Source organism: Copadichromis virginalis, linkage group LG18, assembly GCF_057382275.1.
Source record: "Copadichromis virginalis isolate Kocher_CV1m ecotype Utaka linkage group LG18, C_Virginalis_male_GT1.1, whole genome shotgun sequence".
NCBI classification, from domain to species: domain Eukaryota; kingdom Metazoa; phylum Chordata; class Actinopteri; order Cichliformes; family Cichlidae; genus Copadichromis; species Copadichromis virginalis.
In genome coordinates this window covers 4,919,517-4,937,754 of record NC_140635.1, presented here as the reverse complement: position 1 = coordinate 4,937,754, position 18,238 = coordinate 4,919,517, and the positions used below count along the sequence as shown (strand labels likewise).

Genomic DNA, 18,238 nt, shown 5'->3' with positions numbered 1-18,238 from the left:
ACATGATAAATTGTAGGATAATGTTCAACATATAATGGTTATCCTGTTTTTAGATCAAACACAATTGTCTTTTTCACAGGTTTAAGTGTTGATGGTAGCTTTCTGTGGTCTAGGATTGATGGAAATACCTATTAAGTCCTGTTTTAATCATGATTTTATTGTTGTTTCAATATTAACCAAGGGTACAAAAGTGGTGGAAAATCAACAGCGGAATTCAGCATTGATTCATCATTAACTGAGGGTAATAACTGATATAAAATCAATGCTAAAATTCAACACTGATCAAATATTAACAGAGGATGTAAAGGTGACATCACCTAAGAGCCAACAGACCCCTAAACAGGCCATGACCGCAACCCCGGGTTGAGCCCTCCAAGGAAGATGCTCCTGGGGAATCCCCCGACGCCCTAAGCCTTTCCCTTCCCCCACATCAATATGATCAACGAACAGAAAGTTCTGCTAATTTCTGTTTAACTCCATTAAGTTGCAGACAAAAAACAAAAATAAAACTAGGGTAGCGCTCTGCCCATAAAGTTCAACTGATAGCTAATCTATGTGCAGTGCATAAAGAAAATGATGGAAAGACAAACTAAAAGAAAATTTAAACCTCTTACACCATTAAAGACTTCAGTCGTTCGCAGTTTAAGGTTCAAGGTTTTTTATTTGTCACATGCATAGTTATACAAGTATAACACACAGTGAAATGTAGCCTGACACGCTCCTCGAGGGGGGGGGGGTGTAGAGGAAGAACATATATATATATATATATATATATATATATATATATATATATATATATATATATATATATATATATATATACATACATATACATATACACACACACACACATATATATATACATATATATATACATACATACACACACACACATACATATAGTATATACACTGGGTGAATGTGCAGTAGTAGCAGCAAGCAGGTGAATTCTGTACATTAATATGAATAGACATCTGACTATTTTACAGGATAGACAATATAAACATATTTAAAATTAAAGGAATTGAAATGTACATTGTGCCTTGGTTTAGTGTCTGGAAGAGTCCTGTCTCAGCCAATTATAGATGATGTGAGAGGGCGGGTGTGTGTGTTTAGGGCACGGATGGCTTGGGGATAGAAGCTCCTCTTGAGTCTCTCTGTCCTTGCCCGGAAGATGCGGAACCTTCTACCAGATTGCAGAAGTTTAATGAACTCAGCAGACACTACAATAAAGAGCAGCTGAGTCAATCTGGTCTGGACTCTGGAGGAGAGTCATGATTTCAGAGCCTCTATAGGACAGAAAACCTGCATTTATAGTGGGATAGTCTTCTGCTTAAATAACAGGATCATTCAAAACCGTTGTGTGACTCTGGAGGCTACACCCATAGACTGTGTGTCAGAAATATGATTTGTGTTCAGTATTTGAGCAATTTTATATGGTTTCCATATTCTTAAAATTTACTTTTGAAGGCGAATTATCTCTATTTCCAGTTAGCATCGGACTTCACTGAACAAGCTGGGTGATGGAACAAGCTGATGCTTTAATTTGCTGAATTATTTTGCACATCTTGCCAGTGGTAACAACACAGGCAAAGTTTTCACATCCATTACACAACATGGTGAGCGTCAGTAGTTGAGGGATGAAGTCACATATGTCAACATACATTTGCATCAGAGAACAGTCTCTTCAATTTACTTTTATTTCTATTTCTATAATATGTGAAAACGAGAATATAAAATACCCCCCAATCTAACATCTCTCACAATACAAATGAAACTACAATGCTTTGTAGACTGCCCAAGAATTTGAACAGGGTACTGGGCTTAAGTATAACAGACCCAAATTCAAGCACACTGGGTGAAAAAGTCCATTGTAAAAATCTGAGTTTAAATAAATAGTTTCTCAATTTATATAAAACATAGTCAGACACCAAGAAACAAATTGTGGAAAAAAGCTAAATAAAGGAGAACATTGTTATGTTGTTTGCTGCAAAGAACTGGTTATAATCATTTTTGACATTTTTTTTAAACTATAAAAATCAGAAAGGAATTTGGTTCCAGTAGATGGTGGCTCTCAAGCACAGCAATGTAAATCTCTCTCTTACACACACACACACACCACCATCAACTTTTCTAAATTGCTAATGAAAACATAACTGAGCAGCAAAGTCCATCTAGCTCTTCACGGTTGTTGTGGTCGTGATAATTTTGTGAGGACACATTGAAAAGCCTCGGATGAACTTGCCAAAGTTCTACAAGTTAGGCGTCCGTAGCTTGTGTCCAGATCACATGCTGCACTGCCATGTTGCTCCGACTTTTTCCCTTCTGTGTTTGGGCACGCGCAGTGTGAGAGGTTGCGTTAAATTGGCTTGTGGCACTGCTTCAAAAACATACGTGTCTATATGTACATTACACATGCATACACATACATACACAAAGCTGTGTAAACCAACTATAAATAACTAATCTAAACTTATATACATTAAATACAGAAATTAAATGAGGTGGAATGAATACTACAGAATATACATAAATAAAAAGCACAACTAACTAAATCAACATCACAACATGAAGTGACTTCCAGTCCATAATGACTCCAGATTTTTGGTCTTAGGTATTACTTGAATGATTTCAAATCCTTTGTAGGAAAACCAGAATGATTGATGAATTAAATGTTTGCAATAAAAAAATAATAAATGTTTTTTATAACAAAGTTTTAGGTAAAAAAAATATTAACTAACATCTACAATTAATATATACATGTTATCTGTACAGTTATCTGTACAGAAAAACATTCATCATAGTAACAAACCAATTAGTGTAACAAACAGTTGTTACTGTTACGGACATAAAATACCAAATTGAACTAAATATGAGGTAATCTTTTCCCTCATGCATTGTAGTGAAGCTCCGCTTTGAACATTGCTCCACCTTTGACACTTTCATGTACTGTGAATTCTCATGTGCTTTTTCAAGTGTGCCGCCTGACTGAATGTTTTACCACATATTTTACACAAGTGTGGCTTCTCACCTGTGTGGATTCTCATGTGAACTCTGAATGCTGACGCGTTACTAAAGCTTTTCCCACAGGCGCTACAAGAATGTGGCTTCTCACCTGTGTGGATTCTCATGTGCTTTTTCAAGTTTGGCGCCTGACTGAATGTTTTACCACATATTTTACACAAGTGTGGCTTCTCACCTGTGTGGATTCTCATGTGAACTCTGAATGCTGACACGTTACTAAAGCTTTTCCCACAGGCGCTACAAGAATGTGGCTTCTCACCTGTGTGGATTCTCATGTGCTTTTTCAAGTGTGCCGCCTGACTGAATGTTTTACCACATACTTTACACAAGTGTGGCTTCTCACCTGTGTGGATTCTCATGTGAACTCTGAATGCTGACGCGTTACTAAAGCTTTTCCCACAGGCGCTACAAGAATGTGGCTTCTCACCTGTGTGGGTTCTAATGTGAGTGTTTAAGCTGTTAATCTGAATGAATCGTTTCCCACAAGTGCTACAAGAATAAGGTTTCTCACCTGTGTGGATTCTCATGTGAACTCTTGATGATGATGAGTGACGAAAGCCTTTCCCACAGGTGCTACAAATATATGGCTTCTCACCTGTGTGGATTCTCATGTGAGATTTTAAGTGGATCAGATGACGGAATCCTTTCCCACATGTGCTACAGCAATAAGGTTTCTCACCTGTATGGACTCTTAGATGGTTAAGCAGTCTGTATTTATACTGAAAGGTTTTTCCACAAATCTCACATTTTACAGACTTTCTACTTGTGTCAGGCTTACACTGACTATATGACATGAGCTGGCTCTCTACTCCACTTTGCTTTCTCTGATTTCTCCTCTTTGTGTTTGCATTTGTAGTTGATCCTGAGTGCACATGCTCACTTTCTTCCTGGCCTTGGCTCCACTCTGGCTGAGGACAGTTGTTAGAAAGAAAGTCACTGCTTGGTTCAGGTTCCTCATGAGTAGAAGTCACCATACATTTATTAGTCTCTTCCTTTAGAAGAAGCCGCTCTCCCTCCTGACTGGTGCAGGGTTCCTCCTGCTCCTCTTTAAATTCTGGAGGCTTTCGATCCTCCTGATCCAGACTGGAGATCCTTTCATGGTTAGAGACCTGTTGGTCTGCAGGAACCTCTTCCTCCTTACAGATCTTTTGATCTGAAAAGTCTCAAGAGACAAAAACAAAAACATAAAATGAAAAAAACCAAAAACTCGAACATTAAAAAAACAAAACAAAACATCTCATCAACTATTAGAAATTCTCTATGAGCATGTCGCCCACGTACGCCAGTGTAATTCAAACAGTTATGCTAGTGATACTGACACTTAGATACACCGGAATAAATTGAAGTTTGGGGAGCTACATACAAATCAAAAGATCTTGCTGCATTTTCTTACATATTAATTTTGTACATTACTACAATGAATTTTAAATAAAACCCCTCAGATGCAGTTTAAGTGCAGACCTTCAGCTTCAATTCAGTAGGTTGAATGAAAACACGGCATAAAAATGTGAGAAAAAAAATCATCATGTTCATTTCTAATACAGATGCTTGCTTTCTCCTTTTTAATACTCTACCAGGCCTTTACTGCAGTGACTTTCAGGTCTTGTTTGTTTGTAGGCCTTTCTGTCTCAAGTTTAGCTTTCAACAATAGAAATGCATGCTCAACTTGGTTAACGCTTGAGGGTTGACGGATGTGCTGACGCGCCAAAAATCAGACCACCAATTTAGGACAACACAGCAACAAGATGCAACGACCCAGAGTCTCCATTTCAACTTGGGTCGAAAGTGCGGACTTCAAACTTTATACCAGTTTTTAAATTGTGTTGACAGGCCACGTAAAACAGACGTATGATAAAAAATACACACAATGTTTTTTTCTGAATAAAATAGTAGTGTTTACAGTGGGAAGAAACTGTAAAAACAGTGTTTTTTTAAGGACAGCGCTAGCAAACACTCCTTTTTATCTTGTGAGAGAAAAAGACAAAACACCCCTTTCCTTCCCCATTAGTGAAAAAATGTACCATGTTGACCAATCGAAAATGATGTGGCAACATGTGGCATTTTGTTGTTTGGGAAGAGGTGGAGGTTTTAGGAGTGACACTGGCGAGTCAGAGCGAGCGAGCGAAAGAAAGCGAGAGAGCAAGTTTTGATGCGTGAGAGATTTGTCATACCTGCAGGTAGGGCTGCCACGATTTGTCGACTAGTCACGATTACGTCGACTATCAAAATCGTAGACGACTGATTTAATAGTCGACACGTCGTTTGAAGCTTTGTAAGATCCCAAAAGACGCAGGAATAATAGCAGGATTTAAGAGTGTAATAACGGACTGAAACAGAAGATGGCAGCACTGCACGTACAAGGATGCCAGCTGCCGTTAAACCCCGAAGAAGAAGAAGAAGCAGCTGTGTCCCAGAATTCATAGCGCGGCCCAGCTTAGTTTCCAACAATGGCGGTAGCTAGTTAGTTTTAATATTACTCTTATTATTCTTTCTGGGTCACAAAATAAACGTTTAACATATTTTCAGGCGAGAATGTAGCTGTGTAAACCTCAAATATCGGCTCAGTTTATCAGGACACCACATATTTTCAAAGGCGCTCCGACGTTTTCGGAGACGTCTGTTACCCGCTAGCTCGATAGCTAGCCGGGGGCTAGGTCACTAGCGCCGTGAGAAGACCGGATTCCCGGCAAATTGTTTTCAAACCCACCGCCGTCTTTCGCTACTCAGGTTAAATATATATGAGTCACTTAGATAAATTAAAAATGTTGTTGTTTGGCTTTTTTTTTTTTTGTATTTTATTTGTTCCTGAGTAAATCGGTTTGTCTGAGATTAAAGTTATAGTTTTTACACAGCTGAATAAACGTCAAGCAGACAGCTGATTATCAGAAGTGTGAGATACTGGAGAATATACTCCGGTGTCCTGTTATATTTTAGATAGCAAGGAGTTTATTAAACTTCACCGAAACAATCTGCAAATTTCATTAAAATTGAATAAACTATCATCTTGTCTTTATCTTTAGTTAGCACCTTAAAAGCTTAAAGCTGTAAGCTAATGATAGTTATATAAGAGCAGCTGCATGCTGGTGCAATAAGCTGTAGTTTTACGTCCAGTGGATGATGATCTGATTAGTCGACTAATCGCATAAATAATCGGTGACTAGTCGACTATCAAAATAATCGTTTGTGGCAGCCCTACCTGCAGGGTTTATACCTGTGGTGTTCTTCTCAGTCTTATGTGTGCATTTTTAGGTACATAGTGCCATGTACCGATGATATTTGCAAAATGTGTGCATAATTTTTAGAAATGTACAATTTCTATTTGCATTTTAAGTTTCAAAAATGATTTGTTAAACATGTTTGTGGTTTTTACAGTAAAAAATATAACTTTTTTCTACTCGGATTTTAGGTTTTTTGTCTCAATTGTCGTCAGTCGAATCAGAATTTGAATTTTTTTTGAAAACATGGACATGGCATCCTTTGGATTAATGAGGATGACTTGCTTGTTCTTAGTGCTCAGGTCAAAAACTTTCTTCTCTGATGGAATTTCCTATCAAACTGGCTGCTTAGGCGTCAAGTTTCTAACTCGACAATGCTCACATCCAGACGACGGGCTTTTCAGTGAAGGCCTTGCATCAGCTAGACAATATTAAACCACATACTGCATTTATTCCAACAACATGGCTTTGTAGTAGTAGAGTCCAGGTGGTGAACTGGCCTGCCTGCAGACATGGCAAATGTTTCTTTCATCCACTGAAAATATTTTGCATGAAAGTGAAAAATATGAAAATGGAGACCCAGGACTGTTCAACAGCTAGAATCTTATATCAGAGAAAAATGGGAAGAAACTCAAAACAGCAGCTGCTCTCCTCAGGTCACTAACTGTTGTTAAAAGAAGACAGAAAACAGTGGTAACATGGCTCCGTCCTGACTTTTCTGTTGCTATCTTCAATTTCAAAATAAGCAAATGTTTTGTATATTTGTTTGTTTTGTTGTTTTTCTTCTACAATGTCCAATTGGGTTTAATTGGGTTTGTATCTGTAGAAATCTTATATCCATTAACAAATAAAGACAATCAGCATCATAATATGAACTCATTTTCAGGTTTCAACATTAACTAGACACAAGATTGTTTCTACTTTCTCAACCAACACACTTCGGCTTGTTCCTTTTAGTTTACATTATTCCTGTACCCCTGAAAATAAAGTTTAAGTTCTAATTAGAATCCTACATTAGTAATATTTGTTTGTCTCATCTATAGAGTATTCCAAACTTTTCATACTTTGTTGGTAAAATTATTTAGCACTAATTTCCTAGCAGTGGCTGTACTGTCCTGTGACAATTACACCCAGCTGTATTAGGAATTAGGTTAAAGAACTGTTTTGCTTTTTAGTTTAACTGTTGTTAGTTTTGCCATATTTGTGCCTTACCAACAGTGTTGGGTAGTAACGGAATACCCCGGGGTTCCCTTTACTACGGTTCGGAGCCACGGACCTGTTTCATATACGCGCGGAATAGTTTTCTATATGAGACCCAGCAAAAAGTGTAGCCGTACCTAATGTCCAACCTACTGATACTCATTTTACATTAAGATTTAAAAGTCTAGTTGGTACCTGTATGAGGAGTATCCTTCAGTAATAGTAATAAATCACACAGCAATTCATGTAGTTGTAAAAAGCATGTTAATATATTAAGTAATCCAAAGTATTCAGAATTAGAGATGGACCGATCCGATATTACGTATCGGTCCGATACTGACCTAAATTACTGGATCGGATATCGGAGAAAAATAAAAAATGTAATCCGATCCATTAAATATCACGAAAGCACCTCGCAAAACTTGCAACACGCCGTAACTCACCTCAGAACGTTAGCACGTCAGAGCAGTATGCATCACGTGATAGAGCGGCTGTGGCATGCGGGACCTGTCGGTGGTCTGGATAGCATGTGGAGCTTCGCTAGCAACCTGGCATTTCATCTCCGACAAAGTTATCCCCAAGAGAAGTAAAGCAAGTGTGTAAGTCCATCTCTGAATGTTTGTAAAGCATTCCTGCGTTAAGCTTAACAAACGACTGCCTCTCGCTCTCCGGCTGCTACTTCAATCGTGAAACTTACTTAATTACTTGCTTAATGGGGCGATCGTGGCTCAAGAGTTAGGAGTTCGCCTTGTAATCGGAAGGTTGCCAGTTCGAGCCCTGGCTTGGACAGTCTCGGTCGTTGTGTCCTTGGGCAAGACACTTCACCCGTTGCCTACTGGTGGTGGTCAGAGGGCCCGGTGGCGCCAGTGTCCGGCAGCCTCGCCTCTGTCAGTGCGCCCCAGGGTGGCTGTGGTTACAATGTAGCTTGCCATCACCAGTGTGTGTGAATGTGTGTGTGAATGGGTGGATGACTGGATATGTAAAGCGCTTTGGGGTCCTTAGGGACTAGTAAAGCGCTATATAAATACAGGCCATTTACCATTTAATGATCAGCTGATCGGCTTTTCTGTCGGGAGTACGTCTCTCTGGTTTGTTTTTGGCCCACTTTGCACCAGAAAGAGGAAACCAGCGGCCGAACAACAGCAGAACGTTTAAGCTTGATAAGCTGTTGTTAGAATGTATTTAATTTTACTTTCTACACCAGGAGCTTTTTCTACGTAGCTGACGCTGGTAACTGTGCAGGGGCGGATCTAGCAAAGTTTAGCCAGGGGGGCCGATAGGGCATGAACAGGGAAAAGGGGGCACAAAGACATACTTTTCTTTCTTATTCTCATTTAAAATGTCGAGCTTTTAATAAATAATTATCTGACACCCAAAGTTTTAATTTGATGTAAAATGAATAGAAGTCAATTACTGTATATAGTGACTATTAAGTCTAATATATATACCCTAGTAAGCTATAGTACTTTTTACTTTGGGAAGGTACCATCTGTGCAGTCTGCAATTTTGTTGAAGAAAGATGTTGAATCTATTTAATATTTCTTGAAAAATAATTGATTTCTGTGCATTTTTTTTCCACACTGCATCAAATTAAGGTTGATTACGTCGATTAAGCATCATGAGGTGGCGCGTGAGGGGTGGTTCCCTATTTTTTATTTATTTATTTTTGTTGTTGCTGGGAGTTGGAACCCTATTAGTTAGGTTGCTTAATATTTATGCTAAGTACTCTTTAAAATACCAGAATAGGGAGGATGGTGTAGGTTTAAGTTTATTAGATTGATCAGTATTGCTGAACTATGAAATATTTTTTTTGCATACAGGTATAACAGAATAGCTTTAGTGTAGTTGTTGTTTTAAACTTGAGTATGAACTTGTACAAAATGCAGCAAGATATTTAAAAAACAGTTTTGTTGATTAAAAAACACTATATCGGATTCATATCGGTATCGGCAGATATCCAAATTTATGATATCGGTATCGGTATCGGACATAAAAAAGTGGTATCGTGCCATCTCTATTCAGAATACATTACACTCACTGAGTAACGAGTTCTGAATACATTACAAAATACATATATTCTATAATACATTTTAAAAGTAACTTTTCCAACACTGCCTACTATTAGCAAACTTGCGAGCCACATGCTATGAAGCAAATCTATGGTGTACAGTGACCCCTTGTAGACATTGTGAGACATCGTTTCTGCTTCCAGAAAACCACAATTTGTGGGACTGTCAACTGCTCCTAAAAGAAAACTGAGCAACAATAACAGATATTACTTTTCCTTCTTCCCAGTGCAGACATCACTGATGCTTCACTCGTTCCTGCCTTCCTGATAGTTTCACATACCTTTGCTTTGTATCTGTATTTCAGGTTTCCAGATGGTATCCAGCAGTCTGAGCCTCTCCTGCCCGGTCCAGACCATGATGTGTTCAACCTCGTGACTGGTGCAGAGTTCCTCCTGTTCCTCCTTAATCTGAGGAGGCTCTGGGTCCTCCTGCTTCAGACTGGAGCTCCTCTCCTGGTTACAGATCTGTTGGTCTGCGGGAACCTCCTCATCCTTACTCTTCATTCTGTTTTGAGAATTCTTGAAAAGAGACAAGTGATAACGGGAGAAATTAAAAATGAACAAATGTGACAAATGTTTCAAGAGCACCGTGTGAGTGACTCAAGTTCTGATACTTTTATAAGCAAAATTAAGAATACAAAAACTTTCAGGTAGCTGCTGCCAGCTTGGTAAATGGCCTGCATTTGTATAGCGCTTTTCTAGTCCATAGGACCCCAAAGCGCTTCACACTACATTCAGTCATTCACCCATTCACACACACATTCACACACACATTCACACACACAGCTTCACAGTTGCGCAACTGTTTGTCATTTTAACCTGCCACAGTAACAACCAAAAGTAATTATATCATTAATTATATTTAGATGGAGGATTTTAGAGTATTTCTCACCACCTGACTATGATCTGAGTCCAAATTTCAAATTAAAAGCTGTTTCACTTTGTTTGCTGATTTGTGCTTAAAGCTGCAGTATTTTGTTTTGTTTTTCATTATTTTCAAACTACGAAATAATTGCAGTCACAATAATAAATTAATATCATGTAAATTATTTAAACTGTACTTAAGTAAAAATATAGAATCACCATGGTGGGATGGTGGTTAACACTGTTGCCTCACAGCAAGAAGATTCTTAATTCGACTCAGGAGTTTGCATGTTCTGCTCCTCAGTGTGTCGGTTCTCTCTGGGTACTCCAGCTAGGGCTGCCACAAATGATTATTTTTGAGATAGTCGACTAATCACATCATGCATCCATTGTTGTAAAACGTACAGCTTATTGCACCAGTATGCACCTGCTCTTACATAACTATCATTAGCTTACAGCTTAAAGTGTTTAACGTATGTGCTCACTAAAAATAAAGACAAGATGATAGTTCATTAAACTTTTAATTAAATTTGCAGATTAAACACCACCGAGACAATCAATTCAGCAGTCTGCTCTTTGCTCCCTCAAATATAACAGGACATTGGAGTAAATTCTCAATCATCTCACATTTCTGTTCAGTTTTCTGTTTATTCAGCTGTGTGAAAACTGTAACTTTAATCTCAGCCAAACTGATGCACTCAGGAAACAATAAAACACTGAAAAAGCCAGATAATAACATTTATAAACTAAGTCACTTATATAACTAACCCTATAGATGAAAGCACATAACATTTTATTTTCAAAAGCAAATAACAAGCTTATAGAGCAGTAGTTTTCGGTTTTCAACAAAAGCATGCAATTTACTTTGTGTACAGTCAAATGGAGTTGAGTCAACTAGTGCCACCCGTGGCAAGGTGCCATAGCCTACAGCCAGATCAACTTGTGACACAGACATCTGCAGCACAATACATTTGTAACTTTCAATTTTTTCTGTTTTTGTGTCTTGCGAATAAACCTTTTTTATATAATTATATTATGCATTTATTTTTGGCCTACATCAGTAGAAAATGACAAATTATATACACAAAGTTATTGAAATCACCAGTCCTGTTGATTATCATGATTTTAATTTTCTTTCCCATAACAAAGAAATACGTCTTGAACAAATATATGACACATTAATATTTCACATCCTGTTATCATAGCCTGCCTGTGTAGAGAATACATTAACATGGCAAATGTATTGTGCATGAAACAAATTCAAACGAGGTGCAGATGTGTGTCACAAGTTAATCTGACTGTAGGCTTTAGGCACTTGACCACAGGTGGCGCTAGTTGACTCAATTTGAGTGAACATAAAGTAAACTGCACGTTTTAGTTGTGCAGCGAAAACGCTGAAATCGGAGTAATAACACGTACAAGGGGAACAATAACGAAGACAAGATTCTCCCGATCGTTTACTCTTGCTGTCCTGTGAACAACATCGGCGTGGTGTCAATTGTTTGCCGTTTTCGCGATCGCCTCGCGCACGAGAATATCACCAGGTAAACTCGCGACATTTTTAAACATTTTGTTGTTAAAGAGCAACAAGACTGAGGGAGTGTGTTTGAGGTAACCTTATAAATGTCACGGATGACACATTTGGTGTTTATTTGCTGTTTTGTCGGTAGCGGCTACTGAAAAGCAAGCCTACCACACATCTGTTCGCCAGTTAATCCGGAACACTGGCCGCGAAGGATTTCACTCGCAGAAAAGGCTCATCGATGGTGGCTGGGATCGCGCCACGATTATCAGCCATTGCAGCCCAAGGCTTGGGGAAACGAGCCCGCCATCCCTTTATAGTGGCCGAGCCCACTGGCGATAAGGAAAGGTAGCTCGTCATAGAGGACTCACGCTCGGGGAGACGTTTTTATGGTCGACTTAATAATGGAATAATGGCATGCATTTATATAGCGCTTTTCGAGACCCTCAGAGCGCGTTACAATCCCACTATTCGGTTCTATACTTAGGCTCCCAGAAGAGCCTCGAGAACCCTGGTGCTGTCTTTGCATACCTCCACAATGCTATGTTATTTAATCTTTTAAAAAAGGAGATTTCCTGCGTACGACCAGAAAGAGCTCAAGTACCGCGCGTTCCACAGTTTTTAAAATAAATAACCTACAACATCTGCACGGCAACCACGTGGTGCGAGTTGAAGGTTTCTCTCACAGATTATTTCGTCCGCGTGTTTAATACTAAAATCTTACCGTTTAAATCAAAGGGACGCACTTATGTGATGAGCTGCTGGTTGAATTTAGTCTGCGCTGATGGTTGATCTCACCCTGGTCGATTGTTTCTTAACCTCAGAGCAGATTTCTACCTTGAAAAACTCTCAAACCACTGTTGTTTGTTTGTTGTGGAGTTTGAGTGACGTCATTTCCGCTATACTTCTTCTATTAGAATTTCGAGTAGAACTGGCGCACTGCTGCCCTCCTCGGGTCATTCGTAGTCCAAATAAAAGTCCTTCCAAACAGTCCAGTGCTTTGCAGAAACCCGAATAAAGAATTTTAGTTCCCCAGTGATCCAAGCCAAGTATTGACTTAAACAGTCTGTAATATTCTGCAGCACAACTGGAACAGACTGTCTAAACATGTAAAGTAATGACACCCATTCTTTTCATTCTGTTATTGCTTTTTCCACATGCTGTTTTTTTGATGATGGATCCACATTCAGAAGACCCAGTGCTTATTAAATTAAATTAATTAATTTTATTTATATAGCGCCAAATCACAACAACAGTCAATACTATATTTATATTGTTATATATTATAATTAGTCCTCCAGTGAAGTTAGTCTCATATCACATGTGGCTGCATTACATCCTGCAACACCTCGACCGCCCGGGAACTTATGCCATGGTCCTGTTTGTGGACTTTAGTTTGGCTTTTAACACCATCGTGCCTGAACTTCTCTCCTCCAAACTATCCCAGCTCAGTGTGTCACCAGCTGCCTGTCAGTGGATCACCAGCCTGACAGACAGGAAGCAGCAAGTGAGGCTGGGGGAGATCACCTCTGAAACTCGGTCCCTCAGTATTGGTGCCCCTCAAGGATGTGTCCTCCTTCTACACTAATGACTGCACCTCCAAGAACTCTGCTGTTAAACTCCTAAAGTTTGCAGATGTCACCACCGTCATTGGCCTCATTCAAGATGGTGATGAATCTACATACCGACAGGACGTTAAGCAGCTGGTACTCTGGTGCAGTCAGCACAGTCTGGAGCTGAACACTCTTAAGACTGTAGAGATGACAGTGGTGTTGGAGCTATTTGTTCTTTATTTTTTATTATTTTTGAAATTAGTTAAAGTTTGTTGTTAGTTAACTTATATTTTGGGGTTTATTTACAAGTTTATTTGTAGGTTAATATTTGTTTCAATGTTTTGTTTGTTTGATGTTACTTTGTTAAATTAGTCAGTAAAAGCTGTAGGGCCATTTTGTTTCTATAAATAAAGAGACTGGTATAGGACCAGCATGCACTGGGGTGAGCCTATGGGTTTTTACCAGAGCAGGAGAAGCAGCAGGAAGTAACTAAAAATGGATCTTGTTATTGCCAAACTGGATGAATAAACCATAAAAACGCAACTTTCAAGTTTGGACAGTGGACTTCTTTTGCCTGCATACGGAATATTATCGCAGTGCAGCAGTGGCTTGTGGACTTTTAATTGCGGGATGTTTGGTTGGTCAAACAAAAGGAATTGCCACTACAATTGGACTTCAGGAGACATCCCTCAACTCTGCTCCCCCTTACCATATCAGACAGCCCGGTGTCTACTGTGAAGATCTTGAAGTTCCTGGGTACCACCATCTCCCAGGACCTGAAGTGGGAGACCAACATCAACTCCATCCTCAAAAGGACCCAGCAGAGGATGTACTTCCTGAGACAACTGGGGAAGTACAGTCTTCCACAGGAGCTGCTGATCCAGTTCTACACTTCAGTCATTGAGTCTGTCCTGTGCTCCTCCATCACAGTCTGGTATGGTGCAGCCACTAAACAGGACAGGAGCAGACTGCAGCAGACTGTACAGGCAGCAGAAAGGATCATCGGCGCCCCCCTGCCCCCCATCCAGGAGCTGTACCTCTCAAGAACCAGGAAACGGGCAGGGAAAATCATCACAGACCCCTCACACCCTGGACACAGACTTTTTGACCTGCTGCCTTCTGGCAGACGGTACAGAAGCCTGCAGACCAGGACCACCCGACACAGGAACAGTTTCTTTCCCCTCGCCATCTCCCTTCTAAACAGTTGACCTGTATTAAATCCCAGTTCTTTGTATTCCTTACGGCAAAGAAAGACACGGCTCAAAGTGGTCAAACTCAAAAAATGATCTTTATTTTACGTTACCGGGAAGGGAGACCTGAACACACGAACACACAAGCTCAGGTCTGAAGCACAAACAGGAAGCCTAGTTATTTATATACTTCCTCTAGACGTCACACACACTTTAAGTTTCGATCAAACACCCTACTTAGTTTCACTTTCTGCCCACAACTCATGTTCTCTGCAAAAGCATGCAGTTTCCTGTCAGTACTTTTGGCACAGACTGTACTCAGAGTTGGGCCTCTCTTATCCATAAAACAATATAATCAGCAAAGAAGCATTCAGATTATATTATGTCACACTGCTCCCACTGCCAAACTGCAGCTGCACCTTATGTACATTCTGTAGTATTCATTCCACCTCATTTCATTTCTGTATTTAATGTATATAAGTTTAGATTAGTTATTTATAGTTGGTTTACACAGCTTTCTAAAGTAAAGACAAAAAAAACTGCTTGACAAAGAATGTTCTGCTAATTTCTCTGTTAAAGCCCATGAAGTAGAAGACAAAAAAAGGTGGAGAAATATTTGTGTAAATAAAATTCATATCGATCACTGGTACCTTCAATGGACAAACAAACACAGGAAGGATCCCCTTTAAAAACTCAAAAACATCAAGAGAACAAAATGAAGATGTCAAAGTACCACCCATAATGTTTGACAGACAGCTGATCTCGGTGCAGAAATGATGGAGAGAAAATAAAATGGAAACTAAAATATAGATTTAAACCCACAATATGAAAGTCTTCGGTCTATTTCAGTTTAATGAATTCAGCAATATCTCCATAATTGTTGTAAAGTCTAAGCCCAACGTAGAGCGGCTGAGTGAATGTGGTCTGGACTCTGTGGAGGAGAGTCATGGTTTCAGAGACACTGTAGAAGGACAAAATACCTGCTCTGTGATCCAGGTACACTCCTACTCTGGAGGAACAAGGACCTGAAATGGGAATTTCAGTGTTGTTATGCCAAAATGTGTAACTATTTTTGGAACAATCTAGTGCCCAAGACTTGTCATTACGACCAAATCCACATTCATTTCGAGTCCCTGCTTTGCTGATATTCCTATATGCAACTGCTACAAAAACTCCCCCTCTCCTCACCACCTCCCAGTAACAACGTCCGGTCAGGCTCTCTCTACTCAGGACCTGCCACCATCCAGTAAATCTGTCTGGATGATCCAAAAAGGATTGTTGATGATACATGAATGTTACTTTTCTGTTCTCGTCTGATAATAACAGCTGTTTGTGTGCTGTGTTTGGATCCAGTGAGATTTTACATGAATATTTTAAGAATCCAGCTCTGGTCTTTGGCTCTGCTGGTGGATCTGACAGTAAAACATCCACTTCAGTGACTGTCAGTGAGATGTTTGTCCATTCCTCTCTCAGAATGTCCTGTAGTTTATCTCTGACCTCTGACACAGCTGCTGTCACATCCTCAAAGTAGCTCAGAGGACGGATATTGATGCTGGATGAGTCTGTAGACTCACTGAGTGCTGACAGTGAGGGGTAGTTGTGTAGAAACTGGATGTGACCCTCTGTGTGTGAGAGCTGCTTCAATAGCTGCTTCAGCTCAGCATCTTTCCTCTTCAGCTCAGTGATCTCCTGCTCCAGCTTCTCCTGAAGCTCTTTGACTCGACTCACTTCAGTTTCCTGCTGGGATCTGATCTGCTGCTTCACATCAGAGCTTCTTTTCTGGATGAGATGGATCAGCTCAGTGAAGATCTTCTCACTGTGCTCCACTGTTTGATCAGCAGACTGATTGATGGCCTCCACCTCCTGTTGAAGCAGCTTCACATCTTTCTCTCTGTCCTGGATTCTCTGCTGGATGTTTTGTCGACTCACCTCCAGCTCTCTCTGCCTCTCAGTCCTTTCTGCTGCAGCTGAGACTGTGTCGTGGCCTTTATGTTCATCCACAGAGCAGAGATAACAGATACTCTGCTGATCAGTACGGCAGAACATCTTCATCACCTCATCATGACGAGAGCAGATCTTCTCCTGGAGCTTCTTGGAAGGCTCCACCAGCTTGTGTTTCTTTAATGGAGCCACATCATAATGAGGCTGAAGGTGTTTCTCACAGTAAGAGACCAAACACACCAGACATGATTTCACAGCTTTCATTTCTCTTCCAGTGCAGAAATCACAGGCCACATCTTCAGGTCCAGCATAGCAGTGATCAGCAGGAGCAGCTTGGAGTCCAGTCTTCTTCAGCTCCTCCACTAAAATAGTTAACATGGTGTTTTTCACCAGGACAGGCCTCGCTGTGAAAGTCTGTCTGCACTGAGGGCAGCTGTAGATTTTCTTCTCGTCCTCTCCATCCCAAAAGCCATTAATACAGTTCATGCAGTAGTTGTGTCCACAGGGAATAGTCACTGGCTCCTTCAGCAGATCCAAACAGATCGAACAAGAGAAAGTTTCTTGGTCCAGCTGAACTCCTTTCTGCGCCATTTCTCCTCTCAGTATCAGTGACTTTGTGAGTTTCACTTCCTTATAATTGAAAGCATTCGGAGCTCTTATCTAAACAACATGAGTTAGCTCTTCTGCGTCGCTGCACATTGATTACAGCCATGTTCAAAGTGCAGACCTGAAGGGGAGGGAAGAAGGAAATATATGGACAGACAGTAGGTGCTGAGTCAGAGAGCAGGAAGAGGAGGAAGGGTGATCCGGCTATGATTAATTCTAAGAAGAGGAAAGATGTGTGATTAGTACTTCTTATAACAGAGCTTGCTTCGCATTTTAAACAGTTTTAAACAGTGTGTTTTAAAAGGTCTTTTAAAATAATCTAAGTCTGCGAAATTAATTCATCTTTTTATTTGTTTCAGTATTTAAAATACTCCATATAAAGAGAGAACATAGTGAATAACTTTTCAAAACTGAGCTGAGAACAAATGTAGTCCATTTATTTTTTATATTTTTAGTTACAAAACAGAAAATTCCAAATGCTCCTAAAAGAAAACCGAGCAACAATAACAGAGATTTATAACGTCTCTTCCTTCGTCACCTGTTTGTTTTTCAAGTTGCTTTTGACAGTTAGTTCTTATACTCTTGTCTCATGTGTGACAATATAGGGCACATGCCTTTATTGTTCATAGCAGGAGGTGTTTAAATTTTCATCCTCTGACTTGTTCTCAGGACGTCTAGAGACAATAATCAAGTGCACTCAAAGGAACTTTGCTTCAGTGACCATGCCCTTAGCCCACAGTGGATATTTGTAAGGGGTGATTGCAAAACATTGCCGCTGTCACGCAGTTTCATATGATTGAGTCGTGTGTTTATGAGTCAGTAACTGTTATTTCATTGGCAGGTTAAGTGGATTATGCTGGTTATAACTGTTAAAGTTATATGTCTCATTTACAGATTATTCCAAACTTTTCATACACACTAAAAAATGCTGGGTTATTTTCATAATCAACTTCTGTGTAAAAGCTGTAGGTTCGTAAATCGGGTTATTGTGACCAAATATTGGTGCAAAAGTTATGACTCAGGAGTTGGGATGATGATGTGCCGGGTTCTTCAGT

The 18,238-nt window shown here is 39.8% G+C and overlaps 2 protein-coding genes across 3 annotated transcripts; both read right to left on the bottom strand.

Moving 5' to 3' along the window:
* Positions 1 to 1,111: 1,111 nt before the first annotated feature.
* Positions 1,112 to 12,795, bottom strand: LOC146687042 (uncharacterized). The gene is made up of 3 exons (XM_085437972.1): positions 12,618 to 12,795; positions 9,789 to 10,026; positions 1,112 to 4,186 (listed from the first exon to the last, which is right to left on the bottom strand). The coding sequence occupies exons 2-3, from the start codon at positions 10,009 to 10,011 to the stop codon at positions 2,943 to 2,945; spliced, it is 1,467 nt and encodes a 488-aa protein (XP_085294098.1). The 5' UTR covers positions 10,012 to 10,026; positions 12,618 to 12,795; the 3' UTR covers positions 1,112 to 2,942.
* A 1,920-nt stretch (positions 12,796 to 14,715) lies between these two features.
* On the bottom strand, positions 14,716 to 17,342 carry LOC146687041 (E3 ubiquitin/ISG15 ligase TRIM25-like). 2 transcript variants are annotated; one of them, XM_085437945.1, is made up of 2 exons: positions 16,365 to 17,336; positions 15,530 to 15,645 (listed from the first exon to the last, which is right to left on the bottom strand). In XM_085437945.1, the coding sequence occupies exons 1-2, from the start codon at positions 17,166 to 17,168 to the stop codon at positions 15,589 to 15,591; spliced, it is 861 nt and encodes a 286-aa protein (XP_085294071.1). In that variant the 5' UTR covers positions 17,169 to 17,336; the 3' UTR covers positions 15,530 to 15,588. The 2 variants fall into 2 exon arrangements, with proteins under 2 accessions (XP_085294070.1, XP_085294071.1); XM_085437944.1 differs by having other exon boundaries at positions 14,716 to 17,342.
* Positions 17,343 to 18,238: the final 896 nt, after the last annotated feature.